Source organism: Lissotriton vulgaris, chromosome 5 (genome assembly GCF_964263255.1).
Source record: "Lissotriton vulgaris chromosome 5, aLisVul1.2, whole genome shotgun sequence".
Taxonomy (NCBI): domain Eukaryota; kingdom Metazoa; phylum Chordata; class Amphibia; order Caudata; family Salamandridae; genus Lissotriton; species Lissotriton vulgaris.
Window position 1 is genome coordinate 1,697,281,070 of NC_141693.1, and position 21,230 is coordinate 1,697,302,299.

At 46.0% G+C, this 21,230-nt stretch overlaps 1 protein-coding gene across 1 annotated transcript in view; it reads left to right on the top strand.

Moving 5' to 3' along the window:
* PSMD11 (proteasome 26S subunit, non-ATPase 11) overlaps positions 1 to 21,230 on the top strand; it is a 413,573-nt gene that overhangs the window by 149,075 nt on the left and 243,268 nt on the right. The window contains exons 6-7 of the mRNA XM_086923842.1: positions 4,084 to 4,278; positions 7,142 to 7,286. Coding sequence (XP_086779968.1) covers positions 4,084 to 4,278; positions 7,142 to 7,286 — 340 coding nt within the window. The remainder of the gene's footprint in view (positions 1 to 4,083; positions 4,279 to 7,141; positions 7,287 to 21,230) is intronic.

Below are 21,230 nucleotides of genomic sequence, written 5' to 3' on the forward strand. Positions count from 1 at the left end.
ACTTCGCACCCTCTGGGCATCTTTCTTTCTAGATACAGACTTGATTTATTCCAATTTATCATGTATCCCGAATACTTCCCAAAGTTCGAGAACATATTCATTATTCTAGCCAGGGAGCGCATTGGTGATGCCATGTACAGCAGTATGTCAGCATATGATAATATCCGGTCCTCCGTCCAATGAAGTCCCCGTATAAGGGGATCCCTCCTCACCCACGCTGCGAGAGGTTCTAATACTAAAGCAAAAAGGATTAGCGCCTGTCGAGTCCTTCGCCCCAGGGGAAATGTCGTGGACAGTCTAGCGTCTACCACTACTGTGCTAGTGGCTTTGTGTACAATAACCGGACTCAGCACCTCAATTTGGGGCCAAGCCCCATATGTTCTAGCACTGCGAAAAGAAATGACCATTCGATAGTGTCAAAAGCCATGCAGACGTCTAGGGAAGAGGATTGCTGCTTCCACCCGGATAGTATTTTTACGCCCCAGTACCCCATAAAGACGCCATCAATTAAGAGGAGTGTTCCTGCCGGGCATGAAGCCAGATTGGTCTTGGTTTACAAGCTTGGTGAGATATGGAGTCCGTCTGTTCGAGTGTTTGTGCCAGAATTTTAGCTTCTGCTTTAAACAGTGAGATAGGTCGGTATGATGTACATTCGTCCTCTGGCTTGCCTGCTTTACGGATTGCGACAATTGTCAGACGTTGGTCCCCGGGGAGCTCCCTGGCCTCCAAACTGACCTGGTACGTGATTTGTGTTAGCGTTGGAGGGGTCTTGGCAATGAATTGTCTCTAAATCCTGCATTTCCTGTTCTAGGGCCTCAGTCGCTCGTTTTTTTTTTGTGGCCTGAAATTAAGAAGATTGTGTGTCTCCTGATAACTGGCATGTATGCTTCACAAAGTGTGATTATGGATGTGACTGACTTTTCTATGAAATATTGTTGTGTGGTCCTGGCAAGGCCTTTCTGAATTTTGGGGTTTTTCAGGTACCCTGGGTATATAGGGAACATGCGCGTTGGCTTTAGGTCTCTACGGCATAGCAGGCTAGGATAGGAGAATGGTTCTACATGCCTCTCGCTAGGTGGTGTACTCCCTTGAATCTAGCTACTCTGTCCGCTAGTGTGATCACATCATCTATTTGTGATAGGCTATTGTGTGTTCCTGAGTGGAACTTTTATTGTCGAAGTTGTGGATTTAGTGTATTAGAGCATTAATTTATTTTTTTGTGAGGCACAGGGAGATTAAGTGATTTGCCCAGGATGTTGAGCGTTGTTGCTGAGACTCTAACCCGGTTCCCAGACTTCGACTTTGACCGCTCTAGCCGTAAGGCTACACCCTCTCCCATTACATTTTCAAAGACATAGTTTCACTGATAACAGAATACAGCGTGCAAACAATTGTGGAAATGGCATCACCGGCTGTATTGATTTGGTTAGATAGTTTTAAAATAGGTTTACACCACACTTAAAATTTTTACCCAAAATTTTGCTTCATTTGGGCTTTTCTAATCCTGAAATATCAGCACAGTTCATTTACAGACATTTTAAATTTTAGTCATTGTACAGCCTTCCTCAAGTACTCCCCCAGAGCCAGCATACTTGTGTGATAAATCCTCTCACTTTGAAGTCCGAGAAAGAAAAGTAAACACCAAGCTCTCTGGTAGACAGAGCCTGACATTTGACCTCTGTCTTTGAATGCACAGCAAATGTGACCAGATAAGAACAAGATTAAAAGACTTGTTTACAAAAATCGAGCACTGGTGGAGGAATAAAATAAATAGGGTTTGGGCTGGGGTAAGGACGAACTCTAGCTGTACAGCCTAAAACCAATACATCCAGCAAATAGAAAGCAAGCAAATGTGAGTTAAAAGCCACAAAGTCAATGGTAAATAACAGGCGGACTGTATTCCCAGGGAAGCTTTCCGAATGTCCCCAAGATGATAGCAACCTAGAAACTGTGCGGTCTGGGAGGTTTAAACCTAAAAAAGTGAGATTATTCTCAAGTTTATGAGCAGGGGAAGGGTGAATGACAGGTAGGTTCATCCATACTAATATAATAGAGAGAGCCCAAACCTTTGAGGCGGGTAATCTCAGGAACCACAGCACCAATCACAACACCCAATACAGCGTTGTAAAGGGAAGTTGCAGCAGAAGGCCATAGGCTATGCAGACGCCCACCATATACATTTAAAAGGTAAAAGAACCGTGCCAGCAAAGTAGTCCCTTGTGGGCGTGTCTGCGTTGTGCTGTGGGCGTGTGGTAAGTTCTGCCCTTCATGCCATGTCTCATATCGTGTGCTAATCCCACCATGCTCCCTTTAAATACCCCTGCACCCCATAATCATAACCCACCCATACTCCTTAAAATACCCCAACACCCTTAAACACTAACCCATCTTAACCCTATAAATATACCCTGTACCCCAAAACCCAAACCTATCCCTAAACCCTAAAAATACCCCTGTACCCCAAAATGCAAACCTAGCCCTGAACCCTATAAATACCCCTGTACCTCAAAATCCAAACCTACCCCTGAACCCTAAAAATACCACTGTCCCCAAACCCCAAACCTACCCCTGAACCCTAAAATTACCCCTGTACCCCAAAACCCACCCCTGAACCCTAAAAATACCCCTGTACCCCAAAACCAAACCTAGCCCTGAACCCTTAAAATACCCATGTACCCTAAAACCACCCCTAAACACTAAAAATACCCCTATACCCCAAACCCAAAGCTAGACCTGAACCCTAAAAATACCCCTTTACCCCAAAACCCATACCTATCCCTAAAACTACCCATGTACCCCATAACCCCAAACTATATCTGAACCCTTAAAATACCCAAACACCCCAAAACATATACCTTAGTACCCCAAAACACATACCCCCATACCCATACTTACCTTATCCAAACATTAAAAAAAATATATATGCTTTTACCACGCATACATTTACAACGAATTTCGTTGTAAATGTATGCGTGGTAAAAGCATATAAAATGTAATGCCATGCGTTATAATGGCATTTCGGAGTCATGGTGCTTTCGTAATGAAAGTATGCGGAGTGATGGTATGCGGAAAGAAAGTTGCGGAATAATGGGTGTTTACCCTCCCCTGGTAAGTACATTGGTGGCACGGCAGCCCACATCTCAAGCAACATACTCATATTTTTTCACCACCCATTTGAAAAATGCACAGGTCTCTCTCATTGATGGCCAGCACCGACATACACATTTAGACACACCTCCCGCCACAAGTTCTAGAATTGCGAACTTTAGAGCTGGGGAGCTACGTTTGAATTTTGGCATCAGCTCAACATCGTGTGATTCCAGGCAAATCGCTTTGTCTCCCCGTGCCTACCACAAATGAATGTGTTCATCTGTAATGTAAATTGCGCTCATGCCATGTTGTCGAGTTCGTGCTATATATTATTGCAAGAAAATATAAAGTAGGGAAACTAGAGTTCACACACTACTGAACGTGCACTCTTAAGTGCATCAGCAGTGCACTGTGAATCGGAGTGTTTCACAGCCCTGTCACAGATAGGAAATGCTATCAAAACGAAATCCTACAAAACCTTTTACTACTGGCCGGCAGCAATTCATACCCGGACAACGTCTGGACGGGCTGCTAGTATAATACAAAAATAAAATGGAGTTTCCGTACAAAAGTGAAACAATGGCTTTTCATAGCTGCATGTACATTGTATTCCATTAACAGGATGCATGGGCTCTGGGGAAACCAGAATTTTCAGCAAGGCATGTTTCATATGGTGCAATTGAATTCTGGTGAAATATTTAGGGGACAGTCAATGTGAAACTCTAATTAAATCCTAATTCTAGAGATTGGTTGTCTAGTATAATTTATTTTCTTAATATATGATGCAAGAAAAGGAGGCTGGATTACAATGATGTAGCACTTGTTGGCGTGTTGTAACTGTTTTTTGATCGTCTGATTGAAATGCATAGGCATTGTGGACTAGTAACTATGTTGACTCTGAAATGTATGTCAGGGCTTGGCTTTTTTTGTGCCTTATGATAAATGTTGTCTGACTTCATTATTGGAACCAACCCTGACCCCTTTCTCATTTAGGTTCTCAGCTTCTGCGGGAGCTGAAGAAGATGGACGATAAGGCCCTGCTGGTGGAAGTGCAGCTTCTAGAGAGTAAGACGTATCATGCCCTGAGCAATCTGCCAAAAGCAAGAGCCGCCTTAACGTCTGCAAGAACCACTGCCAATGCCATCTACTGTCCGCCCAAACTTCAGGCAGCACTTGACATGCAGTCAGGTATGCATCTGCCAATTTATATCGAAAATGGCAACTGCGCATTCAAGCATGAAGTGTCAGTCAACATAATTAGTTCAGTCACCTGCTTATTCACAGTCCCAAATTACTACACTTAATTTGTGTCTAAAGTCCCTGTACATAGTCTTTCATGCCCACTGATAGCCAATACCAAGCAATTGTTAGTGCCCACTATTGCTTTATTGTACGCCAGCTGAATCAGATGATGAATGTTCACTGCCCACAGACAGAACTGGTATGACTCCTTTGAACCCAAGCTTCAATTCTTAATATTTTAGTACAGTGTTTTCCAACGTTCAGTGGGGCATCACATTACCAGCAAAGCAGAATCTAAAAATATATGTTACCTTGATTAAAAGAACAAGGAATGCAAGAGGTATAAACATACAAACTTAAAAAGTTGGTATTTTACAACTTTCTGACCCAGTGATAGTTGATGTGCATATTTATTTATTTATAGAGTTTTATATAGCGCTGGCTAGACCAGAAGGTATCCGAGCGCTTTACATGAGAATCAACAATGTAACAGAAAGACATCAACAATTACACAATACCTCAAAAAATAGGGAATACATTAGGAGAGGAAGAAAGGAGAGAGAAAAGTAGTGGAGGGGGCAGGGGAGGTGAGAAAGGGAGGATAAGGGAAGAGACAGCAAGGAGCGATGAAAGGAAGTCTGTCTAAAGACCGACTGGGTAGGCGATGACCAAGGAGGGAATCCACGGCCCATCTCCCCTATAGCTAAACTAGGTAGCTCCATCGGGCATCAGACAAAATAGTTCAGTCTCAATACATTGAGAGAGGAGAGACTTAAATAGAGAGAGGATGCGGGAAGAGACGACAGGAGAGATAAAAGGAAGTCTGTCTAACGATCGACTGGGTAGGTGACATTCAAGGAGGAAATCCCTGACCTGTTTCCCCTATATCTAAACCAGGTAGCTCCATCAGGCACATCTTTTAAATATTTGCAAATTTCATTTGCTCCTCACCCTCCCCCTGAACACCACAATAGACCTAAGATTGAAATCAAAGGAGGACATAAGAGTAATGAGCTATCTACTCTACTGTGCTTGCGTCTCTCCGAAGAATGAATGTTCGTGCTGATATTTTCTTCAAAGTTGGCTTACAGTGTCCATTCACAACTTTCTCTATTTGGTTTGCTGCCACTAAGTAGTTGGATATAAAAAAGCCTTGAAATAGGAGCAAGAAGATGTCGTCCTGTTGACTTCCCAATTCTGCAGTTCCAGTAATGACGCATTGGATCAGTACATTGATGCCCGCCACATAATCTATGGGTCAAGACCAGTAATCTGCTGGGCGGGAGAGGTGACTAATTGCATTGTCATTCTTGCCCAAAGTGAATATGGTAGTTTTGAACAGGAACTCACTTTAGATAGCATTGGGAAAAGAACTGAGAAAAGTAATTCGGTGACTCAGAATAGCCTGTGTAGTGGTGGAATGTCTTACATTTTGCATGGTATAGGTGCTAGAAAGGAGGGCGATTGTGCACTTCTGGCAAATCTAGGTCTGAATCAATCTCTCCTCTATGGGTGAGTCACTTGGTGAGTAGTATTTAGGGCCTTAGCCTAGCAATGAAATGGATATGGAAGAGGGCTCAGAGCAAATTGCAGTGGCACTGTTGGTCAGCACCCACTTTTTTCCCAGGTTTAATTCTGTTAATGGTCATTGGACCGTTATTAAACATTGGGGAAGTTGTTAAAAACATGTAAATGAAGGATCCCATTTATAAGTGTACACACATTAAAGCAACAGTATACTCAATTTTAATACTGTTTCAAAAGCTGTGTAAATCAATGGGCCAAGTTTCCTATCATTAGTATCCAGACGTACCCAGGTGGTTAGAATTGTAGCCTGCATTATGTTTTGATGCCATGAAGGTAATTATTTGTGGACGATATTAGTTTAAAGCTCTTATAGCTACACTAATATAGGTCAGAATTCTTTTTTATGCACTCTGTAGGGTACCTGTCCTGAGGTAATTATGCATTGTATAAACACTATCTGGAGTAAGTGTGCATCCTCTGTTAAATTTAGAATACATTTTAAATAATGCAATTTTAAAGATCAAGACTGCTTCGTCTACCCCGAGTGATGATCACTGCTGTTCCACGAGGCTTAGAGCTATTCCAGATTACCAGAAGGTCCATGGGACAAAATGATATGCAATTAATCTTAACAGCTGGCATATACTTTCTGGTTATCCTGTCTGTTGGATTGCCACAACACTGATGTGCAACATTGGACACCACTATAGTGATTCCATGGATTCTCAGTGCGTTTTACTAGAGAAGAAAACATTGTTGATGAAACTTGTTTGCCAATTATTTTCCCCTCTTGAAATATTGAAGAGATTACCATATTATGCCCCCCTGCACCACTCAGTGTGAGGCTTGCTGCTTTCTGCACCCGAGTAAAATCGGGATTGCCTCAGGAGAGCTGAAGATTTTATGGCCTTGGGCATGCTTCATTATAGTGTACGTGTTAAAGGACTTTACTCTTAATATGCTGGTATTCAAATTGTTTGAAAGATGGCAGTGTTGGAGAAGCATTGTTAGTAGAACAGTCTTCTCATTTTCCTTCAAAATTGTGTGCTGTTTACACAAAAGTAGCCTTCCCTGAGCACCTGCCTAGCATTCAATCCTCCAAGCTTGGATTTCTGCTCTTTGCTTGAAGAAGCAGCCGTAACATGCTGCAATTGTCCATGATCTGCCTCTCCTTCAGTAAGACAGTATCCACAGTTTGCTGTAATATTCTCCTTTTCCAGCCTGATCTACTTTTCAATGTTTTCACCCGCACACAAACTGTTTATGCTGTTTCCCTTCACAGGTATCATTCATGCTGCAGAAGAGAAAGACTGGAAGACAGCCTACTCCTATTTCTATGAAGCCTTCGAGGGTTATGATTCCATTGACAATCCAAAAGCCATCACCGCGTTAAAGTACATGCTGCTCTGTAAAATCATGCTCAACACGTAAGGAACACTGCACACATGGCATGTTTTTTGTGATGGTATATAATGGTTGTTGGGCATAATGGAGCTGCTGTTGCTCTAAGGGCTATTATAATCTATAATTCCCCAAACCTAAGAGAAGTATTATTCTCTTCCAGGGGATCCTCATCAATAGTCATAAGCATTAGAATATTCCCGCCCATGCGCGGGACCCCGGAAACACTATATTATATGTGCCCCACATACATATACATATATAAATAAACATATATATATAAAAACATGCAATAGCAGCCAAATAACATCAGAGCTGAAATATGCTGTGAAGAATTTCCACCATACATGAATAATAAGCATTAGAAACATGAGAAACAACACCAAAGATTGTTTAGAAACTGTTTTAATGTCAGAAAGCAGTAGAAATTCTCATATCTCACTGGAAGTATAGGAAGCTCCCAGGCTGCATTGCAAACACAGTCTAAAAAGACTGAAAAGCTAACCTGTAGCTGAATAGCAATAAACTGACACCGTGCCTTTAAGGCACTCATGACCCCCTGTATCCCATCATGCCCCAGGGGTGACAGTTAGGTCAGTTGTTCTTTCCTGCTCCTTCAGGAACGATCCTGGTTACACAGCTCCACTAATTTTCTGTTTTCTGACAGAAAATTGCTCACTTTGAACAACTTTTTTCACTTACTTTGACATTTTTCATCTTGTCAAGTAAGGACCTGCCTTTTTTAAGTCAGTTTACTGGGCTTTTTCAGTGAAAATGCCTTCACTTTTTGATAAGTGTCCTTCTTGTGGTAACAAGAAAGCAAAATCAGACAACCACGATGTTTATATCCTGTGTCTGCCTGAAGAACATGATCCAGGCACCTGTCCTCACTGCGAGCACCTGTCAGGAAGAACTCTCAAAGACAGGGAGAGAATTCGCATCTATGGCCTGGCTCATAGGTCATCCAGAGGAAGGTCTCTGGGGAAGAAGGGTTCCAAGAAGACTAAAACACCTTCAAAACACAGGTCTTCCATCCCTTCAGCCTCCGCGTCGGGCTTGGCGCTGAGGAAAGAACCACCGGTGGATCGTTTGGCGTCAAAAAGGCCGGCGATGGCGGGCTTGCCGTCGAAAAGAACGTCGACGACGTCGAAGGATCCAATTCCGTCGTCGAGATCCCCTCCGCCGTCGTCAACCGGGTGACAATCGGCATCGAGAAATGTGACTCCGAAGCCGTCAACCGGGCGACGGTCGGCGTCGAGATCAAAGGCCCCTCCGCTGTCGTCAACCAGGCGACGATCGGCGTCGAGGGAGGTCACCCCTCCGCCGTCGTCATCCAGGCGGCGACCGGCGTCGAGGTGTGACCCCTCCGCCGTCGTCCAAGAAGCGGCGTTCGGCATCTAGGACCAAGACCCCTCCGCCGTCGACAGTAACTCGTCGATCGCCGTCGAGGGTGCCCAATACCCCTCCGCCATTGTCGCACAGGCACTCTATGTCAAGACAGAAGACTCCGTCGACGGCCGGTCATCGCCGTTCGACGTCGAGGCAGAGAGCTCCGTCGACGACTGGACATCGTCCGACGTCGAGAGAGAAGCCTCCGTCGACGACTGGACATAATCGGTCGACGCCGAGAGAGAGGGCTCCGTCGACGGCTGGGCATCGCCGTTCGACGTCGAGGCAGAGAGCTCAGTCGGCGGCCGGTCATCTCCGTTCGACGTCGAGACAGAGGACTCTGTCGACGGCTGGTCATCGCCGCTCGATGTCGAGAGAACATAGATCCTCACATAGACATTCGAAGTCGAGATTGTTTGACACGCCGACTACCCGAAGGCGTTCGGCCGCGAGGGAAGAACACTCGACGTCGAGTCATTCAGATGTGTTCATGGTAACGGAGTCTGCTTCCCGTCATTCCTCTGCACGGTCCTCTGGCTCCTCAACTGAATCTTCAAGGTCCAGAAGTCCTGTGCGCAGATCTCCTGAGCGTCGGCCAGATCCTTCGGCAGAGCAAGTCAGACTGTCATCTAGATGGTACAAGTCTTTGGACCATTGGCGAAATTCTGGGGCTATCAAATGTATGCAAGAATATGCCAGCCCACAACACAGGTCTCCTCTTCAGAATCTGGTAGAGGAGATGGACAAGCGTAGTCCTCCCAGGCGCAAATCACCTGTGAGAACACCAACCAGATCTCCCAGAAGATCCCGATCTCCCAGAAGACGACCTCGGTCAGAAGATCGGATCAGATCTCGCTCTCCTAGACGGGAGGAGCGTTCAAAAAGATCGCGGGAGCGGAGGCACAGTGCTCACCGTAGACGTCGACGAACTCAGTCTACTTCATCTATCTCTTCTACTAGGTCGTCCCAGAGGGACTACTCCCCTACGTTGACGGACAGTCCTACGTCCAGATCCTCCCCAGTGGATGACATTGGCACGTAGCTGGATGTCCTGCAAAGAGGAGCACTGAAACTGAACATTGAAATGTCTGTTGCTCAGGTAACGACAGTCATTTTTGAGACTTTACACAGAAAGCCATCTCCCGTCCACTGCTGCCTTTAGTCCTGGGGATTATGGATCCTGTCAAAGAGGTTTTCCTAACTCCAGCGGCTATCAGAGCGATGCCAGCCCGCATTCAGAAAAAATACAAACCGGCCTCATCTGACCCGGATTTTGTAAAATCGGACCCTCCAGCAGATTCTGTAATTGTGGCAGCGGCGAGGAAGACGCACGCAGTCGCTGGTTCCTTTTCAGTCCCCCCAGACAAGGACAGCAAATCTCAAGACTCCTGGGGTTGCAAGGTTTGCAACTCAGCTGCATCCACTCTTAAGGTTTCTAGTGCGGCTGCGCTTCTGGGTCGATACGACAGAGCCTTATGGGACTCCATGGAAAGGTTCAAATCCAAACTGCCAAAGGAGGACCAGCAGGATTTTGAAGAGACTGTGACAGAAGGATGTCTGGTGGCGAATCTGATGATAAGCACGGCTGCGGATGGTGCAGTACTAGCAGCACATTCCTATTCACATGGGGTTTGTGCCAGAAGGTTGGCCTGGTTGCGCCGTACAGGTCTGAAGCCGGATGCTCCGCATCGCATCCTTAATCTCCCCTTTTCGGGTTCCGCTCTCTTCGGGGAACATGCTGATGAAGAGATGACCCGAATGAAGACGGAACTAGATACAGTGAAAGCGGTGGGTTTGGAGAAGAAAAAAGAATTCAAACGCCACTTCAAGACCAACAGGGGGAGAGGGGCTCAACAGAGGGTTCAAACCCCTCAGTGGTCCCAAAGTAAGAACCAGGGGAAATCCCAGTTTCGAGGCAAACCCAGCAGAGGTAGAGGAGGTCACCAACAATCCTCTAACACCACAAGAGGAGGAAGGGCCTGAGCAGTGGCTTCCTCTGGCGCCGTTACCCACTCCAGTGGGAGGAAGTGCTTCACAACACCTGGCAGAGTGGGTCAGCATCTCAAAGGATCAGTGGGTGCTGAATATACGGCGCAATGGATACAAGATACGTTTCCGTGCGCTTCCGAAGTGCATTCCTCCAAAGAGCTCTTGCCCTCACCAGCTAAGCTTGCTCCGAAGAGAGGTGAAAGTCCTACTGCAAAAAAGAGCGATAGAGGAAGTTCCTCCCGCTCAAAGAGGAAAGGGAGTTTACTCCAGATATTTTCTTGTCCCCAAAAAAGATCAGGAGGACAAGTTCAGACCAATACCCGATCTGCGACTCTTAAACAAAGTCATCGTCAGAGAAAAGTTCCGCATGCTAGCTCTTCACCAAATATCCCCACATCTTCAAGCCGGAGATTGGATGTGTTCGGTGGATCTGCAAGATGCGTACCTCACATCCCTATTGCTCAACAACATCGCAAGTACTTGAGGTTTGTCGTAGGGAACAAACACTACCAGTACAAGGTGTTACCCTTCGGTCTCAAGTCCGCACTATTCCCACTCCAGAGAGTTCAAAAGTAGGGAAAGCATTGGATAGCGTAGGGGTAAAAGTTACTATTCCCGCTCCAGCGAGTGCAACAGTAGGGAAAACATTGGATAGCGTAGTGGTAAAAATTACTATTACCACTAGAGTCTTCACCAAATGCATGGCAGTGGTGGCGGCTTTTCTTCACAAAAAGGGTCTCTTCATCTACCCATACCTGGACGACTGGCTCCTAAAAGGCCCATCTCCGGTACAGGTAACGCACGACCTACAACTGTGCCTGCACCAGCTAGACAGGCTCGGCCTCCATGTGAACCTGGAGAAGTCAGTCCAGCGGCCTACACAGTCCATCCACTGCCTAGGCTCCGTTCTGGACACATGCTTGGGAAAAGCGTTTCCTTCGGAGGAGAGACTTTTTTCCATGAGTCAGAAATGTGGGATTCTGCTAGAGTCTCGGCTTCCAACAGCCCGACAAGTAGCATCCCTGCTGGGTTCCATGGAGTCCTGCATTTTTCTAATCCCAAACGCCAGGCTAAGAATGCGCCCTCTACAACAGGCTCTAGAGGACCAGTGGGACCAAGCAACAGGACGTTGGGAAGATCGTATCACTCTTTCCCAAGCGACGAAAGATGCCATCAAATGGTGGACTTGGAGAAAGAATGTACTGGTGGGGGTACCATTTCACCAACCCTTTCCATCCCAGTCTATAGTGACGGATGCCTCCCTGCAAGGCTGGGGAGCACAAATGGGCCCGCTTCAAGTTCAAGGCCAGTGGTCTGCGCAGGAGCAGACATACCACATCAACATGCTGGAGTTCAGAGCGGTATTCCTGGCTCTCAAAGCTTTCTTTCCAGCGATAGAGTCCAACTCGGTCCTAGTTCAGACGGACAATACGACCACCATGTTCTATCTTAACAAACAAGGAGGCACAAGATCTCGCACACTCTCTCAATCTGGCATTGGCTTCTCTCTCGAGGCCTCACAGTAGTGGCAGTGCACCTTCTGGGCGAGTTGAACGTAAAAGCAGACGCACTCAGCAGGCACTGCGAAGATCAGCCAGACTGGGTGCTAAACGACAAAGTAGTAGAAGAGCTTTTTCGCTGCTGGGGTCGTCCATCCATAGACTTATTTGCAGACGACAAAAACGCCAAATGCCACGCCTTCGCGTCCAGGTTCCACTGGCCAGGAACGCAGGGGAATGCTCTACTGATGGATTGGTCAGGGACATTCGCATACGCGTTTCCTCCCCTGGCTCTGATTCCGAGAGTAGTTTCCAAGCTCCTCAGGTGGAACATGGAAATTATCCTGATAGCTCCGGATTGGCCACGGCAGTGGTGGTACCCGGACCTTCTACATCTGTCTGTGTGTCCACACAAACGACTCCCTTGCAGGCCGGACCAGTTGAGCAAGATGAACAGGAGGGTAATGCATCCCAACCTCCCATCACTGAACCTAACAGCATGGCTCCTGAGGTCCTGCAATATGGACATTTGAACTTGCCTCCCGAATGCATGAACATTTTAAAGGAGGCTAAGAGGCCTTCCACGAGGGAGTCCTATGCGTTCAAGTGGAAAAGGTTCTACATATGGTGTAGGGATCATCACTTGGATCCGACTAAAGGGCAGGAGGCGCCATCTTGCCATACCTCCTTTCCCTGGCAATGGCTGGTTTAAAGTACACTTCTATTAGGGTGCATTTGTCAGCCATAGTAGCATACAGAAAGTCTCCTGATCAGATTTCTTTCTTTCAGGTTCCAGTAGTTAAGGACTTCCTCCAGGGGTTGAAAAAAGTGTATCCCCCTGTGCGAAACCCATCTGCTCCATGGGAGTTGAACCTGGTTCTATCCAGATTAATGTTGCCTCCTTTCGAACCCATCCACAAGGCCTCCTTGCAACATCTCTTGGAAGGCGGCCTTTTTGGTGGCAATTACCTCTGCGCGCAGAGTAAGCGAGATACAAGCGCTCTGTGCGAAAGAACCATATACTGTCTTCCACCACAATACAGTAGTCCTAAGGGCTCATCCATCTTTCTTGCCTAAAGTCATTTCTGATTTTCATATAAATCAGTCCATTTCCCTCCCTTTGTTTTTTCCAAATCCAACGACCCCGGCCGAGCGGTCACTTCACTCCTTAGATCTTAAGAGAGTGCTCAAGTTCTATTTGGAAATTCCTAATCCCTTTAGTCAAACAGATCAACTGTTTGTGAACTATGGTTCAATGCGAACAGGTTTTCCAGCGGCCAAGAGATCCATCTCCAGATGGATTGTCTCTTGCATTAAATTGGCCTATCAGCTTGCAGGCAAGCCTTTGTTGGGGTTACCCAAAGCGCATTCCACTAGAGGGAAAGCCGCGACAGTAGCTTTCGTGCATGACATTCCAATGTCACAAATATGCAAGGCGGCAACCTGGAAATCGGTTCATACCTTTACGAGGCATTACTGTCTCGAATCTGATTCCAGGGCCGATACTCAAGTAGGGCAAGCCTCCTTGAGAAATCTGTTTGGGTAGTCTATAGCCTACTCCGACTTGTTGATGAGATTACTGTCTTATCATTACTTTGCCCGCAGGGAAGAGGAGACGCTCGCTATTCTATTCTAATGCTTATGACTATTGATGAGGATCCCCTGGAAGAGAAGGATTAGTTACTTACCTGTAATCCTAGTTCTCTGCCAGGGGTATCCTCATCAAAGTCATAAGCAACCCTCCCGCCTCCCCGGGCAAAGGATACTCTTTAATAAGGAGATATTGTTAACCTATTTGTTACTGGGTTTATTTTCAGTCTCCGAAAAGAACGGACCTAATTGTCACCCCTGGGGCATGATGGGATACAGGGGGTCATGAGTGCCTTAAAGGCACGGTGTCAGTTTATTGCTATTCAGCTACAGGTTAGCTTTTCAGTTTTTTTAGACTGTGTTTGCAATGCAGCCTGGGAGCTTCCTATTCTTCCAGTGAGTTATGAGAATTTCTACTGCTTTCTGAGCATTAAAACAGTTTCTAAACAATCTTTGGTGTTGTTTCTCATGTTTCTAATGCTTATTATTCATGTATGGTGGAAATTCTTCACAGCATATTTCAGCTCGGATGTTATTTGGCTGCCATTGCATGTTTTTATACCTATCCTACGCGGACGATACTCAGCTGGTGGTCTCCTTGGCACAGGCAGGGGGATCTTCGGCGTGTGTAGATCTTGCTGGTTGCCTGGAGATGGTCAAGAGCTGGATTACCAAGTCTTGTCTCAAACTCAACGGAGACAAGCCTGAGCTCATGCTCTTAGGTCACACTGCACCATCTACCATAGACACTCTTTGGCCATCCAGTTTAGGTCCTGCCCCTGTTCCCAAAGACGCCATTAAGAGTCTCGGTGTCTAGCTGGATAGGTCCCTGTCATTCGATCAACAGGCAATAAAACTTTCTGCCATCTGTTTCGGCATCCTGAGAGTCATCAGGAAGATTCTAGCTTTACTCCCTTTCGAAGCGAGAAAAACCGTGGTTCTGGGCCTGATCCAATCACGGCTGGATTATGGGAATGCGTTATATCTCGGAGCTCCTGACTTTATTTTGCGCAAACTGCAATTGATACAGAACTGCGCAGCACGAACGCTTCTACAAATCCCCCGCAGATCCTCAGTAAAGTCCGGACTAAGGAAACTGCATTGGCTTCCCGTAAGGGAAAGAGTAAAATTCAAATCACTATGCATTGCACACCAGGCCTTCTGGTCTTTAGGTCCGGCAATTAATCTCCCTCTTATCACACCCTATCTTCCCACCAGACAGCTGCGCTCTGCCTCTGCTAATCTAGCCATTGTGCCGCAAATAAAGAAATCAAGATCTGGAGGCCGCTCCTTTTCTTATAATATAGCCAAGTTGTGGAATGCCCTTCCCCAGCATCTAAGATCTAAACCCAACATCCTCTCCTTTCGTAAACAACTGAAAACGCTCCTGTTCACCACGTAAATAGTGGAGCTGACACTCCTCCTTCCTTATTATAGCTTCAGTTGGTATTCTTAGCGCTTGGTTGCCTCTGGGCAGCTATGTGCGCTCTAGAAATCTAAATTCATTCATTCATTCAAATGTTTATTTAAATATATATATTCCACCAAAACGCCCTTGCGCTCAAGCGTGCACTCTCGATGTCCTCATATTCTCCTCGGGGCAACACACATTCCCACAGCATAGTGTTCACCATGTCCGACGCGTTTCGAGGACTCCGCCTCTTAATCATGCACTGCTTGCAAGAACATGGAAGGCTCACCGGTGATTTTGTATCGTAGTTGTTTACGATCAACTCCCACAATGGGCGTGGCTAGCATGGTTTTCCACAGGTGCATGCTGGTACTTGCAGTCAGTTTCCGGTGAGTACAGTGTTCCACCTCTAGTAGGCTCCATGTTCCTGTGAATTAAAAGCATTTGAAAACCTTTAGTAGGAAGGCTGCTTGCTCTGTGTGTCTTCTTTAGCCTAGGACATCGTTCTTATGGAAAGGAATTAGTGTTCTTCCCAGACTTTCACCTTTGAAATGGTGCACAGGCTTGTTAGACGCGGCTCGGGCAGCCGCGCAATTTCTATTCCACCAAAACGCCCTTGCGCTCAAGCGTGCACTCTCGATGTCCTCATATTGTTCTCCATATATATATATATATGTATATATATGTGGGGCACATATAATAGTGTTTCCGGGGTCCCGCGCATGGGCGGGAATATTCTAATGCTTATGACTTTGATGAGGATACCCCTGGAAGAGAACTAGGATTACAGGTAAGTAACTAATCTGTCTGGTCATTTACAGTGTATGGTAAAATGCAAGAGATTGTGATTCAAGTGCATCTACTAATACTACCTTCATGTATCCTTTTTATATATTTATGCTTTAAATCCCCAAGTTTTTATGCTCATGCCTTTTTTGCAGTGCGCAGCAAGAGCCCTTTTGTATGGGGTTCTGAAAGCTGCTCAGATGCTCGTGCGTGAGCATGCTTTCGCTGGCTGCCATTGGGTTTAGCTTGCTTAAAAAAAAAAAATGCATGCAATTGGGCAAAGGCGGGCGCATATCCCGCCTTTGCTCCCTCTATTCCCACCGGTGGCCAGCGTTCGCCTTGCTGCAGCGCTCCCTCCCCCCTCCCCTCACCAATGACCCCAGCACCGCCAAAACTAACCTACACGAAGGAATGAAAGAAGTTGCCGAATGGATGAAACAAAGCAGTCTGAAACTGAACTCAGACAAAACAGAAGTCCTCATCTTAGGTACATCCCCCTCTGCATGGGACGACTCTTGGTGCCCGGAAGCCCTCGGAAAAGCACCCATCCCGACAGACCACGCACGGAACCTAGGCGTCATCCTCGATTCTTCACTCTCAATGAACAAACAAGTCAGCGCCGTATCCTCTTCCTGCTTCAACATTCTTCGCATGCTCGGAAAAACATTTCGCTGGATCCCCACCGAAACAAGGAAAACTGTCACCCATGCTCTGGTCACGAGCCGCCTGGACTACGGAAACACCCTCTACGCAGGCACTACCGCTAAACTCCAGAAGAAACTCCAACGAATCCAAAACGCCTCAGCCAGGATCATATTAGACATCCCACGCAACGAACACATCTCTGGTCACCTTAAAGACCTCCACTGGCTACCCGTCAATAAGAGGATCTCTTTCCGACTGCTAACCCACGCACACAAATCACTCTACAACATCGGTCCAGAATGCCTCAACTCACGACTATCCTTCTACACCCCCTCCCGCCAACTACGTTCTTCCAGCCAAGCCCTCGCCACTGTACCTCGCATCAACAAGACCACCATGGGAGGCAGATCCTTCTCATACCTGGCTGCTAAAACATGGAACTCACTCCCCGCTTACCTTCGCCTTACCCAGAATCACCTAGCATTCAGAAAGCAACTTAAAACGTGGATATTTGACAAATAATCCTCCTCCCCTTTCTAAGCGCCTTGAGACCCTCTGGGTATGTAGTGCGCTATATAAATCCTCTGACTTGACTTGACTTGGTGGGCACGCACCACTACTTTCGATTCCCGGCCCTGCTCGTCTGTGGTGCATGCGCACCACTGGTTTATCTTTAGTTTGCACGTATTCTGAATGTTGTACTTCATGCAGCCACTTGTTAAAAAGTTTGTTACATAGTAACAAATGCATATATAAATACATTTTTACCTCCACTTTCTGCATGTTCATGACCCTATCTGCTGAGCAAACAGCCTGATGAGGGCGAATGGGGATGCACTGCATTACTTTTGCAGAATAGATGTTCAAGGCACCTCGTTAAGCGTTGATGGGGGTTTTGCTAGAGTGCGTCTGGGAATGCAGCTGGAGGATGCTTTTTAACCTCCAAGGCGTAGGAATCCGACTTCGCTAGCAGCCCAGAACATGACTCTTGGTACTGGTGGAGGCTGTCATTTACCAGCGTGGACACTGCTATCAAGTGCGGGTGAGATGGAACTGTAACAGCTGCTCTTCATTTCCATACTTCAAGGAACGTGTAAAGGGATTGAGGGGGGCGTGAATGTGACTGGAATGTGCTTAAGAAAATACTCTAACTCACACAGCTCCACAGCACTGTTAGGGAGCTTCCGGGCGCGCTCTAAAACAAAACTGAAAAAAAGAAAGAAAGCCAAATTAAATAGTCTTTTGTTTGTAGATAAAGTAAAGTATTATATGTGTAATTCCAGTTGTTCCTGGCACTAAAGGGGCCTACTTTTTATGTTTCGCTTGTACAGTGCTTGTTCTTATTTACTACAACCTGCAACAGTAAAAACACAATTCTAACGACATTTAAGAAAAGCCCAAATGACATCATTGACTGCCCTCCAGTCCACTCTTCCCTCCTTCTCCAAGGAGTGACCACACCCACCACAAAACTCAAAGAGCCGGGTTCACCCGCCTCAACAGTCCTACTGCTTTCCGTGTGTTTCAGCAATAAATCAGTGTACTGTGAATTATCTACGAAAGGGCACGCAATGGTTCCGCTTTATTTGAAAGTAGATTATACTTAAACAAATTGTACCAGAACAGTTGAGGATCTTTTGAATAGGCTCAGCCCCCTCCTGAACCTCCATTGAATGAGCAATATTGTTGCTAATTCTGGCAATTTTAATGTGATGGTTATCTTTATGTAGTTCTTTTTTGGGTGTCAGCACATCACGGATCTTTAATAATATAGACGCACAGGATAAGCAGTAGTGCATCAAATGCAGACAGATGCATCAGACAAAGTGCACTGTGTAACAGAAGCAGTGAGCGGGGTTCGAGACGAGCTCATGATCCCTTGAATACTGTAACCCGTGTTGAATTTACCAGGAAACATGTGTGATGTGACCTTTGGGGCTCCGAATGGGTTCGGCCATTCTTGCTCGCCGAGAGCCACACATATGGTGTCACTTTCCCTAAGCCTGCCATTCGGTTCCCTGTCTGAGCGGGAGCTTTGCAGATGTAGGCATGCATCTAGTGGGCCATGGCATCTTCCTTCTTAAAAATAAAAAAAAGGAAACCAAGACTGAACCAGGTGAATTCAGGCTACACTCCCATCCCTCTTAGTCAGGGATTGCAACACACCAACTCCACAATAAATGGCGGTCTCTTCAAGGTCCCACAACCACCCAGGCTCTGCGTGTGCTTACATGCGTTTTCCACATGTAAGACGGATGTACCCCCTCCACTGTCACATTTATATGTACTGTGTTCAAAAAAGCATGTTGCCCTTGACAATCTTGAATAAAGTTCATATTTATATGTACAGCGCACATATGTTTTGACTTGTTACGATGGGTTAAGGGAGTCCAGCATGTACCTCAGTTTTTCTTCGGTTTGCAAACTCTGCTTGTTGTAAAAATAAACTCGTAATTTAAAAAATGCAATAATTATCCCTAGTAGTAACATGCCAACTTGCAGTAAATGGAAGAGTCGCCCCAGTACGTAGACCACCTAGGGCGATGTTCTCCACTATGTTTGATCTTGTGCATGTTTGCCAGACAGAGGCGTGTTTTGTCTTTGCCAGCGGGCAAGCTCGCCACCGCCCACATTTTGCAGTCATGCTCACCAGCAGCATTGAGGGTCCCCGCTGCAACACACACATATGCAAATTAGCCATGCAGTGGCACACAGCGGTCTCCCAGAATCCGGGCGTAAACAATAAATGTAGCGTACTTTGTCGTCCGTTATGGGTTTTGTGATTAGCAGAACTAGGGCGCTTCAAGCAGTGCAGTTTATAGTTTGAGGTGAAGGATATGGTCGTATGACGGTGCTGCCAGTTTAAAGGGGAACCCTGAAACCCTCTTAAAGGAGCTAGGCGGGAGAGGCCATAGCACCATAAACATACACAACAGATACTGGGCACACGTATAGTAAGTGGTTCTGATACTACAACAGTAAAAGACGAGATCGATTGACACCGGTAATATGGTAAAAACAACACGTTGGCTTTATGTAGATTTTTCTACAGTTTTGACAACGCCAGCCGACACGTGTTTCGTCAACAGGGCGATACCTGTGACTCATCAGGGCTGTGCAAACACATCATGGTTTAAATATGACAGTAGGTGAATACAGTCAAAATATGTATAACTGAGGTGGATTGGAAACGGCAACTCCGAGGGGAAATATAAGTTGACCCTACAAAAAGATAAATAGTCGAGATGTGGGGTGGGGGAGTGACAGGATAGGTTTAGTGAGGAAAAGGCTCCAAAATTTACGTGTGGCGATCTGACAAGGCTAGGAGATCTGTCAGGTGAGAAAGGCGTGGGCAGGGTGAGGAAAGAAGAAACAGTGTTAGGTTCACGGCGAATTTATTGTGCTTAAGAGCCGGTTCTAGTGTGCCAATGGTACTGTGGCTTGCATGCAATGGTAACACGAGCTAGTGTATGGTAACAGATCTTTTTACGCGCGTGTATTTTGTTTGGGTTTTCCACCCATTATGTATTGTTTTTACCATATTACCGGTGTCAATCGATCTTGTCTTTTACTGTTGTAGTATCAGAACCACTTACTATACGTGTGCCCAGTACCTGTTGTGTAAATAAATGTAGCGTAACCAAATGTTTACGTTAGAGGAGCAAAAGCTACCGCGCTCTGCCCAGATGAGTGGGTGAAAATGACTTCATTTGTACTTAACACTGTGTTGATGTGAGTGTGAAACATGCGATTCGGTTTAAAGTGAGCAGACAGAAAAATGTGCCTCTGTTACAGAACCAGTCCTGAAAATGAAATACTTCATGCATGACTGTTTCAACTGAAAAATAACGTATGCACCGGAATGTCATACTCACTTGCAAGTCTGCAGGCGCAGATGCAGAACAGACATCGTCCTGTGGTCTCCCACACTCACTGACTTGACAGTGTAGTTAGACGTGTTTCTGATTAATTTTTTATGGTTTGTTTTTCAATGTGTGCATATATGTGCGCAAGGGTGCACAGTTGATATACAAATCGCAGTCACATTCAACAGCAGATAATGCTTCGGCTGATGTAATATTCACTCCGTGTGTGCAGTACAGAAGTACGGCTCATTAGTAAGGGATGACGTGTCGTTCCAAGTTGAGAAACTGTGCTCTTCAGGGCTGCATGTGAGAGTGACCTAAGGACCCAGCTCAGCTGAAGGATTTTCTACCGTGCTAACTGCGAGCATTTAAAGACCAGAAGCGAGCACAGAGAGATGGTATTAGAATGGGACTTTTTGTCGGAAGAGCACACACTTATAACTACCAGTGGCTTTGGATACAATGAAGTGGGCATAACAGGGGAGCAGCCTTTGGCAGTGGTGTCCTGTTACAGGGCATGGCTGAGCTAAGGTGGGGGGATGGAATGCCAAAACGCCTGGGTAGCCCACCGCTGTAGGCGGTATGTTGTGTCAGCACTGTGTCAGCACTATTCATCTGATCTCGTGGGAAGGAACGAGCACAGGAAGTTAAACAAGCATTTGCAATGCAATAGGTCTCGCATTATTAAAGTTTGAGCTATTGGCGTTGCATTATTTAGCAATGCCATTAGCTCAAACTTTAATGATGCGAGACCTATTGTGAGAAAGTGCCATATGTCTTGCATTGGTATGCCCC